This window comes from Peromyscus leucopus, chromosome 19, assembly GCF_004664715.2.
Source record: "Peromyscus leucopus breed LL Stock chromosome 19, UCI_PerLeu_2.1, whole genome shotgun sequence".
Taxonomy (NCBI): domain Eukaryota; kingdom Metazoa; phylum Chordata; class Mammalia; order Rodentia; family Cricetidae; genus Peromyscus; species Peromyscus leucopus.
In genome coordinates this window covers 2,784,540-2,802,980 of record NC_051079.1, presented here as the reverse complement: position 1 = coordinate 2,802,980, position 18,441 = coordinate 2,784,540, and the positions used below count along the sequence as shown (strand labels likewise).

At 45.5% G+C, this 18,441-nt stretch overlaps 1 protein-coding gene across 3 annotated transcripts in view; it reads left to right on the top strand.

Moving 5' to 3' along the window:
* Window positions 1-18,441, top strand: part of Tmem241 (transmembrane protein 241) — a 143,415-nt gene that overhangs the window by 72,305 nt on the left and 52,669 nt on the right. The window contains exon 14 of one of the 3 annotated variants that reach the window (XM_028876690.2): window positions 52-313. The exons of the other annotated variants lie outside the window; for them this stretch is intronic. Within the exon in view, the coding sequence (XP_028732523.1) occupies window positions 52-72 (21 nt within the window). The 3' untranslated portion in view covers window positions 73-313. Of the gene's footprint in view, window positions 1-51; window positions 314-18,441 lie in introns of those variants that run through there. 3 annotated transcript variants of the gene reach the window in all.

Genomic DNA, 18,441 nt, shown 5'->3' with positions numbered 1-18,441 from the left:
TAATGCCCTGTGCCTGGTGATAATTTTGAGACCTTTCACCTAATTTATCAGCACGACATCATCGCACCCTAAAAGGCGACAGAGGAAAGCTGACAAATGGCCAGGCGGACAGACTCCGTGAGCCTGTGGGACAAGGGTTGTTACAAGAACAGCTTTTGTGTATCGGAGTGACCAGGGCTGACTGACGCAATAGAGAGAGGCGGGTAGGCTGTGAAAGCTCGGAGCCGAAAGGCAACAGTGAAGTACCATGGTAACAGACATGCTTTGAAGCACTCTCTTCTGGGCCTTCCTTCCCCTCCTGTCTGAAGGTACAGGGGCTTAGGAGCTGCTTCTGAGGAGCGGGATCCCGTCTAATGACGTTACGTTATCGTAGCTTCTGTCTTAAGCTATGTATGGTTTTCAGTTGCTTTGTTTTCTCCGAAAATGAGGTCACACAGTGGTGATGTCACCCCCACACGTGGTCTACCTTTACCAGAACTGTTCTTAGTAGAATGTGGAGCCTGGCTGAGATCTTCAGCATGAGAGAGTGAGGAAGCTGACATCTCCAAAACCAGCAGAAAGCTGGGGAAACATTGTTCAGAGTCTCCATTTTCATGCTCCAAAAATTGACTGAAAGCACACAAGAAAGCAGAAGTGTTTATTCACGGTAGGAACAGAGTGAGTTCAGTGTTCCTAGCTGGCGCTGTCCCTTCCCTCCTTCAGCTCTGTCAGTGTGATGGTGAAGCCAGGCAGGCTGTGAGGAGCTGTGAAAATTAGCTTTGCTGCCTCTAGAAGTCGCTCCCTCTGTTTGGGGCATTGTTCATTCAAGCGGCCATTTCGGTCAGAAGTGAACAGGAGAAGCCGGTAGTTCCACCGTGGTGAGTTTACAGACCTCACTGGAGTGAGCTGTGGACGGTGGTCTTGCTGCTGACCTAAGTACTTTTGGAGGTAAGAGCATCATGAGCTCTGGAGCCCTCCATGTAGCTCACATTGAATGCCTTCTGTGTCTGGGAACACAAGAGGTGGAGCAAACTCAAACACACAAAAGAGCCAGAGGAAAGTACAACCCAAGCAGATGTGAGAACTGCCTGAGGTTCAGATGTCCTTTCCAGACACCTAAAAGCAGAGGCAAACCAGATTTTCTGGCTCCTGGTATTTGAACAACCACCTCTGACTGGTCCTTCCCAGGACACCAGTTTCATGTGCGTGAAGAATAAGGACAAATATTAGTAAAGACATCAGCGCTGTCTGTTTATGGGACACAGAGTTCACACGTGGGCTAGAGAGACCACTGAACAATCAAAGCAAACAGCTGCAGTACTGAGACACGTGGAGAAGTCAGAACCCAGAACTGCCACCACACGTTATCTAAAAAGCACAGCACTCAATCAAAAATCCCAGACACTTAGAGAAGCAAACTGTGGCCTGTGTGGAGGGAAAGAAAAGCCAGTGGGAGCTGGCTCTGGTATCTGCTTCAGATGTAGGAGTTAGCCCAGAACATGGCAAAGCAGCTCCTTAGGACACTCAGGGATGGAACTGCCGCTATGTAAAGAGCAGAGGAAAGGCTCCAGAATCCAGAATGTCAGCCAAAGAGAATTAGCAGATAACCAAATGGCAAGTCCTGATGGAAAATACAGCTGAAATGAGATTTCTCTAGAGGGACTCAACAGACTTTAGATGGCAGAAAAAGAGAGAAGAAGGCATCATTTAATTCAAACAGAAAAATAACTGAAAAATGTAAACAGCACTCCAGAGAGCTGTGAGACATATATATCAACACATATATAAAAGCAGTCTTCGAGGAGGAAGAGCCAGGGATAGGAAAATATTTGAATAAATAATGGATGAAACTCCCAGACTTTATGAAAGACATTAAAATCAGTAAGCCCTAAAAACAAACAAAAAACCAGAATGTTACCTAAACAAATTATTATCAAACTGTTAAAAGGCAAAGAGAAAATATTAAAGCACCAAGAAAAAAGGATTCAGCACACATGGAGGAAATTAATGCAATTGATGAAAAATAGCAAACGAGCCTTAAAACAAAAATCTGGAGGCCAGACACAGCAAGAGGAGGCTACATTCAACATGCTAACGGACATATGCAACCAGGGACTTAATATATAGCAAAACTGCCCATCAAATATGACAGAAATAAAGACATTTCCAAGCAAATAAAGACTGAGCGATGTGTTGCTAGTGGTAATACCAATAATGACATTAAATGTGAATAAACTCAGTATTCCTTTAAAAGGGCTGAGAGATGGCTCAGAGCTTGGGAGCACTGGCCGCTCTTTCAAGGACCCAAGTTTGATTCCCGGCATTCTCGTGGTGGCTCACAACTGTCTGTAAGTGCAGTTCCAGGGGATCCGACGCCCTCTTCTGGCCTTTGTGGGCACCAGGAGTGAATGTGGTGCTTATACATACTTGTAGGCAAAAGACTCAAACACATAATAAAAATAAATGAATCTTTAAAAATTACTCCATTCAAAAGACATAGGTTTTCAGATTGTGCTTTTAAAAGGCAAGACCCAACTACATAGTGCCCAGAAGAGAGACACCTTGGATCAAGGATACAAGTGGGCTGAGTTTGAGGGCAAGGCAGGGCCAGAATCCTCATGAGCTGCTGCTAGACATTTATGCGGGCTCTTTGAAAGACAGTCAATGCTTCCTAAAAGGCAAACTGACATTTAGACTGCACCTCTGCGCCCAAGAAACGCTCAAGAGGAATGAAAACACACACCCACCAAAACCCCGTACGTGGGTGTGTATAGCAGCATTAATAATAAAGCCAAAATATGTAAATAATGGAGATGTAGGTTTCTTAGTGGATGGATAAACAAGGTATCATATGTATGTGGTAGAATACTATTGAACCATAACAAGAAACGAGCTAGTAATATATGTTATAATACAGATAACTCTTAGAAGCATTCTGCTAAGTGGAAACGCCTAGTCACATAAGTTATTCCATTTGTGTGAGGTGTCCAGAAAAGGTAAATTTATCCAGACAGAATGTATGTTGATGGTTTTTCATGGAGTAGAAATGTATTGGATGTAGGTTTAAAGAAGTTGTGGTTTTGTGGGATAGAAATGAGCTAGATTGTAGTGATGGTTCCATAATCACATAAAATTAGTAAATTTCTAAATTTGTTTATTAAAAATTACCTCACTGGGGCTGGAGCCAGCCAACCGCTGGATGACTCAGCGGTTAAGAGCACTGGCTGCCCTTCCAAAGGACCTGAGTTCAATTCCCAGCGCCCACATGACAGCTCACAACTGTCTGTAACTCCAGTTCTAAGGAATCTGAAACCTTCACACAGACGTACATACAGGCAAAGCACTAATGCACAAAAAATAAATCTTTAAAAAACTTTAAAAACCATCACATTAAAAAAAAAAAATCAAGCCTTGGCCAGGCAGTGGTGGAGCATGCCTTTTTAATCCCAGCACTCAGGAAGCAGAGCCAGGCGGATCTCTGTGAGTTCGAGGCCAGCCTGGTCTACAGAGCAAGTTCCAGGAAAGGCACCAAAACTACACAGAGAAACCCTGTCTTGAAAAACCAAAAAACCAAACCAAAACAAAAAATATGCCTTTAATTTCGATGGCCCTAAGGGCTGTAAAACATAGCGTGCATTCTGTGTGTGGTCAAAACACGGCACGCATTCCGTCCTTCACAGTTTGATGGCGTTTGTCTGTGTATGGTCTGTCTGTCTGACCACTGGTCACTGGGAGTCTCCTTTTTTTTTTCTCCAAAACTTTTACTTTATAACATTTTCCTCAATTCTAGGGGAGGGGGCAGGTTTAAATTGGCTCTTGTGGTTTAGTGCTAATCCTTATGTGTGGAGGATTAGATTTAGATGAATCATTAAGGTTTTGTGCAGCTTCAGTACATCAGATAATCTCTTTCTCTCTCCCCCCACCTTCAGTACATCTGATAACACACCCCCCACACACACATACACATCTTTTCTATCACCGATGAGCTCTGTGGTTCTCAGCGGCCAAGTGGTTCTTAGCTGCCCTGGACCAGCTACATAGCCAAACGCACTGCTTTTGTAAGGTGCCACAGCTGTACTTGGTGACACAGCATTGCCTGGTGATGTCGTCATGACAGCCCAAGTACAGTGTTTCCAGAAAATGACTCAGGAGGATCGCCCTGTGGTGCTAGAGAAGATTTTGCATTTCTCAAAAAACTTGTAGACCCAGGCAGGGAGTTCATTCAAAGGCTGAGATGTTTTGTTCCTGGCTCCAAAAGTATTCTTTCTTAGCCATTGTCTAAGGGGTTGTCACATCAGCTATCATTTGCATGTTCTCTGCTTGCTTTTTTTTTTTTTTTTTTTTGGATGGGGTCTCACTGTGCATCCCTAACTGGCCTGAAACTCACTGTGTAAGCAGGCTGCCCTCAGACTCACAGACCAGCCTGCCTCTGCTCTTGAGGGTTAGGATTAATGGTATTGCCACCATACCTGGATTCAGTTATGTTTCCATCATGGTTATCATTTTTCTCTCTTGGAATCTGAGAACTACTTTAAGAGCCAGAAGGTATTATAGTGATTAGCAACCTTTGGAGGAGCCTCTTCTTTTGGTAAATGTGAGCATGTGAAATCTAATGCATGGGCAACTTCCTGAGCTCTCTTCTCACTGGGAGTACAAGGGATTTTTTTTTGTTGTTGTTGTTGTTTTTGTTTTTGTTTTCCGAGACAGGGTTTCTCTGTGTAGCTTTGCGCCTTTCCTGGAACTTGCTCTATAGTCCAGGCTGGCCTTGAACTCACAGAGATCTGCCTGGCTCTGCCTCCCAAATGCTGGGATTAAAGGCATGCGCCCACCACTGCCCGGCCAGTACAAAGGATTTAACTCAGAAAAAGTGAGTGGACTCAAGAGGACAACAGTGACGTGTGGGTGTGTAAGGAGGGCACAGCCTGAGTCCCCACTCTTAGTGACGTGTGGGTGTGTAAGGAGGGCACAGCCTGAGTCCCCACTCTTAGTGACGTGTGGGTGTGTAAGGAGGTACAGCCTGAGTCCTCACTCTCAGTGACATGTGGGTGTGTAAGGAGGGCACAGCCTGAGTCCCCACTCTTAGTGACGTGTGGGTGTGTAAGGAGGGCACAGCCTGAGTCCTTACTCTTAGTGACGTGTGGGTGTGTAAGGAGGCACAGCCTGAGTCCTCACTCTTAGTGACATGTGGGTGTGTAAGGGGGTACAGCCTGAGTCCTTACTCTTAGTGACGTGTGGGTGTGTAAGGAGGGTACAGCCTGAGTCCTCACTCTTAGTGACGTGTGGGTGTGTAAGGAGGGTACAGCCTGAGTCCTCACTCTTAGTGGGCTTTTCCAGCAGACCTGTGTGAGAATTCTTCCCGGATTAGGCCATGCCTTATCTCATGCTTTTCATTTCAAACTGCCTGAGTTCTCAGTCGGTGGAGAGAAGCAGCTGAGGTCGGAGTGAGCTGAGTGACAACAGGCCAGGAAAGGTGGGTGTCCCCAGACAGTGGTGGCAGCGCTCACCGCCCTTTCAGAGCAGGTCTTATAACACTGGGCCCCTCAGAAGCCAGTACCTCGGTCACCAGCGTCCTTGTCCTGAAGACCGCTGCAGGGCATAAAACCAAGTCTGTCCTTTCAGTGGCCCTTGGGAAATACTTTTTCTGATAGATCTTCTGATTCAGTTTAAGTTTTTTTGTGTTTCTTTGGCTTGTTTTTGTTTTGTTACTTCTAGGGATTGATCCCAGAGTCTTACACATGCAAGGCAAGAACTTGCCATTGACCTAAACTCATTCATCGTCGTTGTTGTTTTTCAAGACAGGGTCTCTCAGTAGCCCTGACTGTCTTGGAGCTGGCCCTGTAGACCAGGCTGGCCTTGAACTCACAGAGGTCTGCCTGTCTCCTGAGTGCTGGGATTGAAGGCATGCGCCATCATCACCCGGCAGTACATCTTGAATCTGACAGGATTGCTGACCTACCCACCGAGGTCACAGCATTGCAGCCATGCCCCTCCTGGGTGCTGATGGGCATCCCACAGCTCTGGGGAGGAACACATGAGAGCTACGCAGGGAACTGGCAAAACCAAGGCAGCTGGGCACAAACTGGATCACTTGAGGCAGGATCCCCACCCTGAGTCAGGACCATTTGAGGCCAGCGGATTCATAGGCCATGCGGCGGTGGCAGCCCACATAAAAGGCCGTGGAAGGAGGAAGGTTTAATTTTAATGTCTGCTTGCTCTCACCGGCAAGTTTACAACTCCCGGCACATTTCCTTCACTGGTGTTAGAACCTAATTCTTTGGGATTCCAACACGGACTGAAAACTGACAGCTCTCTGGGATCTCACCAGAATTCCAGCGGCTGACCAGGACTGGTGAGGCATCTGATTGTGGACTGAACAACTACTGGATTCTTGGCCTTTCTGTCAGGAAACAGCCATGGCTGGACTACTCAGACCATGTGCTGTAAACCAGTCTAGTAAATCCCTTACTGATATATAGATAAATATTAGTTCATTGTACCATTTCTGTTCCTTAGAGAACCCTGACTAATACAGAGTCTGAGCCCTGCATATATGAAATGTAACTCCACCAAAAACAACAACAACAACAAAAAAAAAAAAAAAAAAAAAAAACCAGAAGGCCAGTGAAATATTCCATGGGTAATGGCACTGCCATTAATCCTGATGATCTCAATCCATCCAGAGACCCACATGGTGGAAGGAAAGAATCAACTCCCCTAAGTTGTCCTCTGGCCTCCACGTTGCACCATGGCACACACACACACACACACACACACACACACACACACACACACATATATATATATCAGGGAGATCTATGAAGGCATATGGCTTTTCTTTCAGTGGACCCCCTTTTGTACATGATTCTACCATTACTCGACATTTCTTTAGGGAAATCTTTGGAGATTGATGGACACAAGAAAGGAGAACTGCATTAGCTGTGCTCGAGGCCTGTCTAAGGCCTGTTGTAACCCAGAATACATAAGGGTGAGCTGGGCGATGATACCAACCTGGGGAGTAAAGGAGTGGCTGACACTGTTGTGGTTGCCTGGTGAGATTGAAGAAAGGGGCAGGAACCTTCCAGAATGAGCAGCAGGAGCAACAAGGCAGGAGGAGCTTGTGTAGCTGGAAGTTTCTCAGTCCTGCCCGGCCCCGCAGTCCCACAGCCACTTGTAAAATAATCACTCAGAGGCTTAATATTATTTGTAAATTGTGTGGTCTATGGCAGGCCTCTTGCGGGCTAGCTCTTATATCTTGAATTAACCCATTTCTATTAACCTATGTTTTGTCACATGTTCTGTGTCTTAATGGTCTGCTGGCATGTTGCTCCTTGGGTAGCAGGCTGGCATCTCTCCAGAATCTGCTTTTCTCTTTCCTGTCTCTCTCCTTGGATTTCCCATCTGTCTCTAAGCGTCTTGCTATAGGCCAAAGCAGCTTATTTGTTAACCAGTGGGAACAACACATATTCACAGCGTACAGAAAGACATCCCCCAGCACTTCCCCTTTTTATCCAATCAAAAAGGAAGGTTTTAGCTTTGATATAGTAAAATTATATATAACAAACAGTTATCAAACAAGAATTATAGTTACAATATCTAGTCTATATTTGGCAAAATTAAAGAAAATATTTTATCATCTATCCTATATTTGTGAGTCTAAAGTTTCATATCTAATTTATCTTTTATCATAACCAAGGAAAATTATAACTATCTAGTCTTCAACTACATCAAAGACCCCAGAAGGATATAACATTACCTAAGTAAACAGGAAGAGCATTGTAAGCAACTTCCAAAAATCTAGAATGACAGAGACAGCTGGCTGCCTGGACAGTCACCCAAAATTCCTCTGTAATATTGGGGCATCCATCTTCAGCCTATAGGTCTAGAGTTTCTCAGTTGCTTCTCCCTGTGTCCTGCAGAATGTCTGACAGCCTCCTCTGTGAAGCGGGAACCTGAAGGACCATCTCTCCTTGTTTTGGCAAAATTTAGTGCAAGTTAGGATAGAAAATGAATTAGATACATTTTGGACTCACCAAAATAGGATAGGTAATGGAATATTTCCTCTGAATTTGTCAAATGCAAATGGACTAGACATTGTTGATATATTTATTGCCTGTGTATATTATATATAGTTATTGTACTTACTGTATATAATTTTTCTTATATTAGTTATAATTTTTTTATTTTAGACAAAAAAGGGGAAATGTGATATTTTATTTGTGCACCCCAATAAAGCTGATCTGGCGATCACAGGAAAAAGCCAGCCACTGTATTAAACATAGAAGTCAGGCAATGGTAGCACACGCCTTTAATCCTAGCATTTGGGAGGCAGAGACTTATCCGGATCTCTGTGAGTTCAAGGCCACACTGGGAACAGAGCCAAGCATGGTGGCACACGCATTTAATCCCAGCATTAGTTAACCATAGAGGTCTGGAAGTCTGTACAGACAGACAGGAAGTCTTTTCTGATGTAGCTGTGTGGAGAGAGGAAGTAAGAGGGCAGGGACAGAAAGGCATATAGGCATGGGTATACAGGAAGTAGCTCTCTCTGGAGGCTGAAGAGTTGGTAAAGTGAGGTTGATTGTGGCTTGTTCTATTACTCTGATCTCTCTGCTTTCACCCCAATATTTGGCTCTGGGTTGTTTTTTTTTTTTTATTAATAAGACCTTTTAAGATTCGTGTTACAGGCATGCAGGGAACTATGAGTTTGACTAAAGGAAGAGCCAGTGGATACATAGGGAAATTAATCAAAAAGCCAGATGAAAGTAAAAAGAATCCACTGTGGACCTCTGGGCGAGCTGGTGGATGGTAAATAATGCTTGGGCATGGTAATGTGGAAACAACTTACGTAGATAGAACTGGCCCTCACGCATTCAGGCAGGAGGTAAATCAGAACTTCAGTGGCAGGAATTAAATAAGACGAAAGTCAGATGTGCCTGAAAATTGGAAGGAAAATAAATTTTAATCATTTATTATATGATTCCTATGGGACATGACAAAATAAGGACTATACCATGTTAGAACAGCTGAGGGGTGGGTGATGAGAGTCATAAACCAACAATGATGGACGCGGAAGAGCATGACTGTCCTGAAGGTTGTTGGGTTTTTTTGTTTTGTTTTGTTTTGTTTTTTTGTTTTTTGTTTTTCAAAACAGGGTTTCTCTGTGTAACAGTCCTGGCTGTCCTGGAACTCACTTTGTAGACCAGGGTGGCCTCGAACTCAGAGATCCGCCTGCCTCTGTCTCCCAAGTGCTGGGATTAAAGGCGTGTGCCACCACCGCCTGGCTGTCCCCAGGGGTTTGTAACCAGAGACATGGGACTCTTACTTACGGCGTGACAGATGTAGGGAGTAAAGCTGGTGAAATGCATTCTAGACAGATGTGTGGCAACCAAACATCTAAATGGAGCTGGTGGAAACCTGGAGACGTGGGTGAGAGCTTAGATCAGGCATCACAAAGTGAAGGGATGGCAGAGCTCACTGGGAGAGGAAAGACAGAGGAATGGAAGAACACGGGCAAACACTTGGGAGACATTCAAGTCTAGGGGCCATGATGAGCAGGACAGAGAAGTGACAGAGAAGGGACGGAAGGAGAGCCATGAAGGGCCATAAGAAGTGCCGCTCAGAGCAGGTTGAGAAGAATCAGCGCAAGGACATTGGCAGCCTTTGAGGGGGCAGTGAAGGGCAGACTCAGGAATGAAGAGGGGTCACAAACATACTGAAGAAGAAGGCTGTGTGCTGTGGTCAAGGGGGTAGTAGCCAGACCTCATGAGATGTAGAAAAGGGACCTGAGTGAGAGAACAATGAAAGCCAGAGACCGAGGGGCGTGGAAAGGACTGGGGTCAGTGTTTGTGGAGGGACTTGGGGTCGGGGCTGTCCTAGAAAGGCAGAGATCGTGCTGGATGGAAGGAGGCAGGCAGGGCTTTAGTCTCCATCATGAGATGTGTGGGGAAGGAATGGGGCTTGGGGGGGGCTGCTCAGTGTTTGACTCTGGCCACTGTTCACTGAACTTCTCTTCTATGATATGAAATGTGTGTGCCCCCCTAAAATTTATAGTTTGAAATCCTAATCTCTGAGGTGATGGTCACAGGTGCGGCTTTGGGCACATGATAAGATTATGAAGGCAGAGTCCTTATGAGTGACATCAGTGGCCCAGCTCCCATCAGTCATGGTGGCTCACAACCTTAATCCATGCACCCAGGAGACAGAGGCAGCGGATCTCTGAGTTTGAGACCAGCCTGGTCTATGTGACCAGTTCCAGGCCATCCAGGGCTACAGAGTGAGATTCTGTCTCAAAATAAAAGGTTCTATGGAGCTGCCTGCCCCATCCACTGTGAGAACACAGAAGGAGGATGCTGTGTCAGAGAAAGCAGTTCTTCCGAGACACTGAACCCACCAGCATGTTGATCTGCACTTCCCAGCACGTGGAAGAGTAAGAAGCACAGTTATGTTGTCTAAAGCTACCCAGTTCGTCATAGCAGCCCCATGATGGACAAGATACCTACATTAGTTACTTTTCTCATTGCTGTGATCAGACCCCCATGGTAAGGCAGGAAGGGCTTATTTTGGCTTGCTGTTTGGGAGGACACAGACAGGCCATCGAGATGGGGAAGACATGGTAGCAAGTGGCTCCATGGTGGCAGGAGTATGCAGTAGGCTGATACTACTAAAGGGAGTCTCATTTCTCCATGAACAGGAAGTAGTTCCTGGAGAGGAAGTGGGGCTAGGCTCTAAACCTCAAGGCCTGCAGTGTAGCCAACTTCCTGTATTGATGCTCTACCTCCCAACACAGTGCCACCGTAAACACAGGAGCCTAAGGCAGTGTGGCCCTGGAACCCTCTGTTCTCTGCTCTGCTGGAAGGCGTCTAATGACATCTCAGAGCTGTCAGGACTGCAGTGGCGGTCTGATATTCATGCCCGACTTGCTGATGGCCTTTACATCTGATGTAGCCCTCTACAGTGAACTGCTAGGGACTGTGTTGATAATTATGTCTACTCAATAAAACATTTGCCAGGTTTATAAGAGCTTATTGGAATATGTCACACCACAGTGGGACTTTCTTCTGTCCTGTCACTAGGTATCATCTTCTCTTGGGGAAGATCTTGGTGTCGGTGTTACAGGTGGTTTATTGGAATTTTTGTTCTTAACTCAGAATTCACTCTAGAAGGCGGTTCCCTCACATTGCTCTTGGGATAGGATGCTGTTCATATGGAGGAAATACTGTAAAACTGGAGGGTACTAGAATATGAGTTCGTGCTGGTTCAGAGCAGAGTAAATGAACTTGTGTGTGGAAATAGCTGGGGTGTGCTTTGCAAGCAGCATCGTGTAGGACAATAGAGACCTAAAGATAATTTTCACCTAGTCTCAGGTCTTCCACTTTAGATGTGTGAATTGGTTTCCTTTTCTGTAAATAAGCTCAATATTATCTCTGCCTTATCAAGGGCATTAAACACTGCCTGACATCTGTACTGGTGGGAGCCAGCCCAGGGCAGGGCCCTGGCGCTGTCAGACTCTCACTCAGTCCTTTCAGGAAGCTGACCAGTGGTTTCCTGGCTGAGTTTACCATTGTGTTCACTGGTTCGTGGTGTGGACTTACTGTCCGCTATATACTGCTGCTCTGAATGCAGCAGCATCCACAAGAACAAGGCTTCTCACAGCCTAAACTGAGATCGCCCAACAACAGAAGCCATTGATGGGCCATTCACAGTGTCTTAGACCTATATAAAGAGTCATTGATCCCAAACAGTCACTGTGCATGTGACAATGTATGTTTGCTGGTTTCCATGGAGACCACCCAGCTGGCTGCTCTGATCTCTCACTAGCCTTAATTATACACTGGCATCGCCTGGGAGCCTTCAGAGCTGTCTCCATAACAACGTGACTGCCACCCCGGTCTGTGTTTCCCGTGTAGGGCTTTCTATTAAGAGGTGGTCAAATGCTGCTGGCAAACTGGCTGATTTATCCTGATGCACAGGAAGCTTTCTGAGCTCTGACTTCCTGTCTCAGGCTGTGTGTGAAGGCCACAGCCCAGCTGCTTTCTCTTTGACCTAAGAAGGAGTCTTCACTGTGTCAGTGGACTAGATAAAATTAAGTTTTTAAAGAGTTATTTTCTTTATGTGTATGAGTGTGTGCCTGGTATTTGTAGAGGCCAGAGGAGGATCCCTTGGAACTGGACTTACAGATGGTTGTGAGCCGTCATCTGGGTCTTATGCAAGAACAAGTGTTCTCAACTGCTGATCTATCTCTATAGCCTCCAAACTAAAAAAGAAAAAAGCTTGAGGCAAGACACCCAACCCTGACCTCTAAACCCCATACACATACACACACGGGATAACTGTACATATGTACACACACACACACACACACACACACACACACACATACACCACACCCAAGAGACTGAGTTGTTTTAATAGGGGAATCATGCAAACTTTCTGACATCTGAGCAATATGGACTTTTTATTAATTTCCTGTATTTATTTATATGTGCACATGGGTGTGTGTGGGTGTGTGCCTGCCTGTGTGTGAGTAGGGAGGCCAGAGTTGATGGTGGATGCCCTCTCTAGTTCTCTTGAGATCGGGTCTCTCAGTGAACCCAGGGCTCACCCTTTGGACCAGCTGCCGGCTGGCAGTTCCCAGCATCTACACACATACGTACCGGGGTTATAGGCGTGGCCTGCTGCAGGCAGCTTTTACGTGAGTGCTGGGGATCTGAACTCAGGTCCTCACACACAGCGGGTCCTTTACCCACGAGCTGTCTCCTCAGCTCCTAGTTTTTGAGTTTCTACCCAGTATCTTGAGGTATGTATAAGAAGATCCCAAGGCTCAGCCTTAGCTATTACCTGGAATGTCCAAGGAAATGACCAGTGACCATGTCTTCAGGTTCCGAATCAGAGGTCTTAGGTTTGGTTTTTGACTTGTGTGTGCACGCAAGGACAGACAGCAGAGCAGGAGTGTTCTCTTCCTCTCACTGTGTGTTACCACTGTTACGTTTGTTGTTGTTATCCTCACATGTTGTCTGTTGTCTGTCAGGGGCCAGGCTAGTTCTTTCCTTCCTCAGCTGTCATCCCAGTGAGGTGTCTTCTCCCTGCGCCCATGTGTTTGTGGCTCTTCTTCATTTCTCAGCTTCTTCAGGCTCCTCATCTTTCCCTCACACCACATTTCAAAGCCTATTTGACTATGGAGGTTCTCCCTCGAATATTCCTTTCTTTTCCTTTGGTTTTTACTCAGCGTCTTTGTGTGTTCGGGAATGGTCTGATGCAAATAAGTCATGAAATAAAATGGAACTCTGCGTAGTGTAACTTTTATGTTGAAAGGGTGAACTGAAAAAAAATCTAATTATGGCTGTCTCTTAATTAAATCATTTTTCTTGTTCACTGGCTAAGCCTCTGTGGCAATGAGAACAATTTTTCATGGAAAATTTAAACCTAGAGGCAGCACCATAATTTCCTTTACAGTCTCTAGCACGGCAATAATAACAGCGTGTCGATGCCTTTCCATGACATCACCAGTGAGGTGACAGGGACGTGGAGCGGCATGTTTGGGAGGAATGCTCAGTAGTGAGGCGCATGGAAACACTCAACAAGAGGCCGGTTACCTAGGAACCGTTGGTTTATGAACAAGATTTTCCAAGAGGATCCCTGGTAGGAAAGACTGTTCTGAATTCGAGAAAAAATAACCAGATTCTGTTTCCTATTGTCAAATTAATCCGCTCAAGTGGATGATGTTCATGGGTGTTTGGTGCTCTGGGGAAGGTGGCTGTTTGTCTTTCCTGCTTCCCACCCCTTCCCCAGGCTATTTTCAGTGCTATCCATCATCACAGCGTTCTGCGTTGCAAAACTATGATGGCAATTCTGGGTTTCACAACTTTTGCTCTGAAGGAATTTGCTTCTTATTTACCAAGGGAGACACTTAAATCTGTAAATGTCCTGACTGTGAGGTTTTCCTGGGTGTGCCTCATATCCTAGATAACTTAAAATAATTAAAGTGCTCTCTTATTTTGATACATTAGCAAAACTTTCCATGGCAGGTGTGTGTGTGTGTGTGTGTGTGTGTGTGTGTGTGTGTGTGTGTGTGTGTGATTAATCCTCAAAGGGTACCAAATAAACAAGTCTCCAGAGAAGAGTGTAGAATAAGCTGATTAAGCATTCCTGAAGCGCTCTGGTGAAAATGGGGTCAGGAGCCATTGCCTAAGCCAGTCCTTTACCGTTTCCTCCCCTCCCTCTGAAAAGGAGCAAAATTATGGGACATTTTTCCACTCTGTGTTAGGTTTATTCCTTAGCACTTGGAGTCTTTCATCTCAGAGACTCACTCATCTGTTCTTAACTGTGTTCCTCTCTTAGCCCCAAGCGGGAGGGTTTGTCATCTTTGAAGGGGGCTCTCGTACCAGGCCTTGTTCCCCCCCTCAAAAGTCTTTCGATATTTTTTATAAATGTGGAGTCTTTTATACTCTATTTGTGTGTGCGCGTGCGTGTGTGCGTGCGTGCGTGCGTGCGTGTGTGTGTGTGTGTGTGTGTGTGTGTGTGTGTGTGTAGGTACGCGTCACCGCTCTCTTGTGAAGGTGAAGGGACAGCCCGCAGGAGTCAGTTCTCTCCTTTCCCCGTGTTGGTCCCAGGGATGGAACCCGGGTCCTCTGGTTGGCGAGCATCTTTATCCACTGAGACACCCCGCTGGCCTGCTCTCCTCAGAACCTTACTGCGTCCATATCTGCTTTGCACTTGCAGATTGCCAAGCCTTTGCTGCCATTTGGCTGTGCCCTTTTGAGTCCTCCACTCTCTGCCCCTTTGAAATGCCGGCATTTGAGAGAAGACGTTTTGGTGTCCTCTCTCACAGGAGTCCTGTGTTGCCTCTCTCTGGTTTGTTCTTCTGAGAAAGCCAGTGCACTCTGGAGGGCAGAAGAGGAGCTTGCCCACAGACAGAAGTGAAAGAGCCTCATCTTGGATCCCTGTGGTGCCCAGCCCGTCCTGAGTGGTAGAGCAGCAGGTGCTTCCTCTACGAGGGTGTCCCTGCCCTGGTATGCCATCCTTCTTGAGGCCTCCATGAACCTGGTTGTGGTCATGTGTGTTCTCTTGCCCTTACCCCCACTTGAGGGGTCCAGCTAGTGACTCTTCTCCCAGCAGACAACTTGCCACTGGTTCCAGTCCCCCTTCCACTTTGTGAAGTGTTTTGTTTGTTTTGTTGAGGCAGGCTGTGTGGCGTGAATCGGAACGGCCCCCGTAGGCTCATGCATTCGAACGCTTCGTCCTTAGGGGCTGGTGCTGCTGGACAGGGTTAGGAGGAGCGGCCCTGCTGAAGGAAGTGTGTCGCTGGGATAGGCTTCGAGCTTTCCAGTGTCAAGCCAGGCCTGTGTCGCTCTCTTCTTGCTGCCTGAGGACGGGGATGGAGACCAGAGAGGTGGCCGCAGTGGTAAAGACTATCATGCCGGGTAGGACGTGGGGACACTGATCCCCACAGCGTTTCCATTGTGACCCAGCTGTCACGCTCCTCAGAAAGTCCAGGCCATGGGCTGAGAGGTGGTGGCTGCACAGCCAGAGGACACTGAGCGGCACGAACTTGCCCATTAACAGGGAGCCTCACCATCAGTTCCTTACGTGTCAAAGAGGCTGTTGGGAAAATATTTTTATTTATTTATTTATTTATTTATTTATTTATTTATTTATTTATTTATAGATTTTTGAGACAGGGTTTCTCTGTGTAGCTTTGGAGCCTGTCCTGGAACTCGCTCTGTAGCCCAGGCTGGCCTCGAACTCACAGAGCTCCACCTGGTTCTGCCTCCTGAGTGCTGGGATTAAAGGCATGCGACACCACCGCCTGGCTTGAAAATATTTTCTTTCTTTCTTTCTTTCTTTCTTTCTTTCTTTCTTTCCTTCTTTTTTTAAATTACACTCATGATATTAATCACATTTGTGGTATTCATAGATTACATTAGCAGTATTCATTCAATTATATATATATTTAATTTTAAATGTCGAGTGTCATTTCTTGAAGGGGGTAGGAGGTCTTAAATACAGGCTTATAGCACAATGGGAGGACCCCAGAGGGCAGAAGTTCGATACTGATGTTTTACAGTCTTGCATCTAAGCTGTTAATGCCCATTATTCAGGATACACAGACAAGGAACTTCCCTTAAGCATTCAGGAGGGTGGAACCTGGCAGGGAATTAGCATTGGGAGGATATCAAGGTCAAGGTCCACAAGCAAGGCAACAGTTACCCAAAACGGGGGCCAGGGCCCTGCAGGTCCCCCTTTTATTAAAAAATGAGCTTCTGACTTGGGTTGCGTGGGACGTCAGCAGGTCACCTTACCCGTCATGGAGATGCCTGCCCAGGCCACACAGGTGCTCTGTCTTAGGTTGGTGAGTGCCCCCCAGACATTACCCGTCTCTGAATACTCATTATCATACTGGCTCAATAGTGTGTGAGCTGCATGGTTATTGCTGCCAAAGATCTCAAAGTGGCACTGGGCTTGCAATCTGTGTGTTTGACACAGAAAAGACCAACAGAGGTCCTATCTCACCCATAGCCAGTAGGCTAAAGGCAACTGAGCCATTCCCTTCCTTATCGAGCCATACTGTACGTTGGAGTCCTTGTAAGATAGTATCCCAAAAGCAACTGGAACTTGAGTTTATAAATTTGTAATTTTCAAAGCCAACTGAGATGTATATAACTACTGAATTAAATTTATCATGCCCAATAGAATGGAAGATTAACTAACTGTGGTAGCTACTTTTGTTGCCAGGGTCTCCACTGTGCTAGCTGTAGTAAGCAATTATGAAATGGTAATCCAGAAACAGTAGCAGCAGTGTGCACCATTGTTATAATAGCAACAGCAGCAGCAACAATGTCAAATTCTCTTCTGGATTGTGTGGACATCCACTGGCATGGATACAACTCCAGGAACACGAACCACCAAGGCCCCTTTTTCTTGATCCCAGCATGACTTTGGCTGGCAGCTCTTCTGGAGAATCCAATCTCATGGCTACAGTTCCTAGGCTTACATTAATGCTTGCCCAAGCTGGCCATATTGGGCTCTCAATCTCCATTGGCATCAGAAGGGTAGATTTTTTTCATGATGACCCATTAGGTCTCTGTCATGTTGGGCTTCAGCAGCAGCTGCAGGGCGCATTCAGTGCTTGGGAATCCAAAGAGGAACCTCATTGTCCTGAGGAAAGACAAACCAAACTCTGGGGCTACCCCAACACTAGATCGGGTCTCCTCCACATGCTAGTAGAAAGATCCTTCCATCGCTCCAGAGGGTGATTTGCAACAGGAGCCCTCCAGTGCTTATCTGCATCGGATCCTCCAGCAGAATCCACCGATAAACTCCAGCAGAATCCACCGATAAAAAAAATTTTTAGGCCGGGCGGTGGTGGCGCATGCCTTTAATCCCAGCACTCGGGAGGCAGAGCCAGGCGGATCTCTGTGAGTTCGAGGCCAGCCTGGGCTACCAAGTGAGCTCCAGGAAAGGCGCAAAGCTACGCAGAGAAACCCTGTCTCGAAAAATAAAACAAAACAAAACAAAAAAAAATTTTTTTAAATATATAAAACAAGGGAAAGAATAGAATGTGGAGAGGAATGATGAGTCCCTAGTTCTCCCTTTTTTTTAACTTTAGTAAAATGTTTGTTTAATATTTCAAATTTTTCTATTTTTATTTATTTTTTATTGTTTAATTAATTTATTTTTCTATTATCATCTTGATAGAGTATGTATTCTTATCTTAATAGTGAGATGTTTCATTGAGGCTTACTCAGTAATTGAGTAAAACCGAAATTTATTATAAGCCACAATCATTCTAGGGATCTCCATGCTATATATATAGCCTCCATGGTTCTGTGGTTTGTAGTCTGATTGTTCTTTATTTTATATCTAGAATCCGCTTATGAGTGAGTACATACCATGACTGTCTTTCTGGGTTTGGGTTACCTCACTCAGGATGATTTTTTCTAGTTCCATCCATTTGCCTGCAAATTTGATGCTTTCATTGTTTTTCTCTACTGAGTAGTACTCCATTGTATATATGTACCACATTTTTTTTTCATCCATTCTTCCATTGATGGGCATCTAGGTTGTTTCCAGTTCTGGCTATTACAAACAGTGCTGCTATGAACATAGCTGAGCATGTATCTTTATGGTATGAATCAGCATTCCTTGGGTATATGCCCAAGAGTGGGATGGCTGGGTCTTGAGGTAGTTCGATTCCTAATTTTCTGAGAAACTGCCATACTGATTTCCACAGTGGTTGTACAAGTTTACATTCCCATCAACAGTGGAAGAGTGTTCCCTTTGCTCCACATCCTCTCCAACATTGACTGTCATTGGTGTTTTTGATTGTAGCCATTCTGACAGGTGTAAGGTGGTATCTCAGAGTCGTTTTGATTTGCATTTCTATGATGATTAAGGATGTTGATCATTTCTTTAAATGTCTTTCAGCCATTTGTGATTCTTGTTTTGTGAATTCTCTGTTTAGCT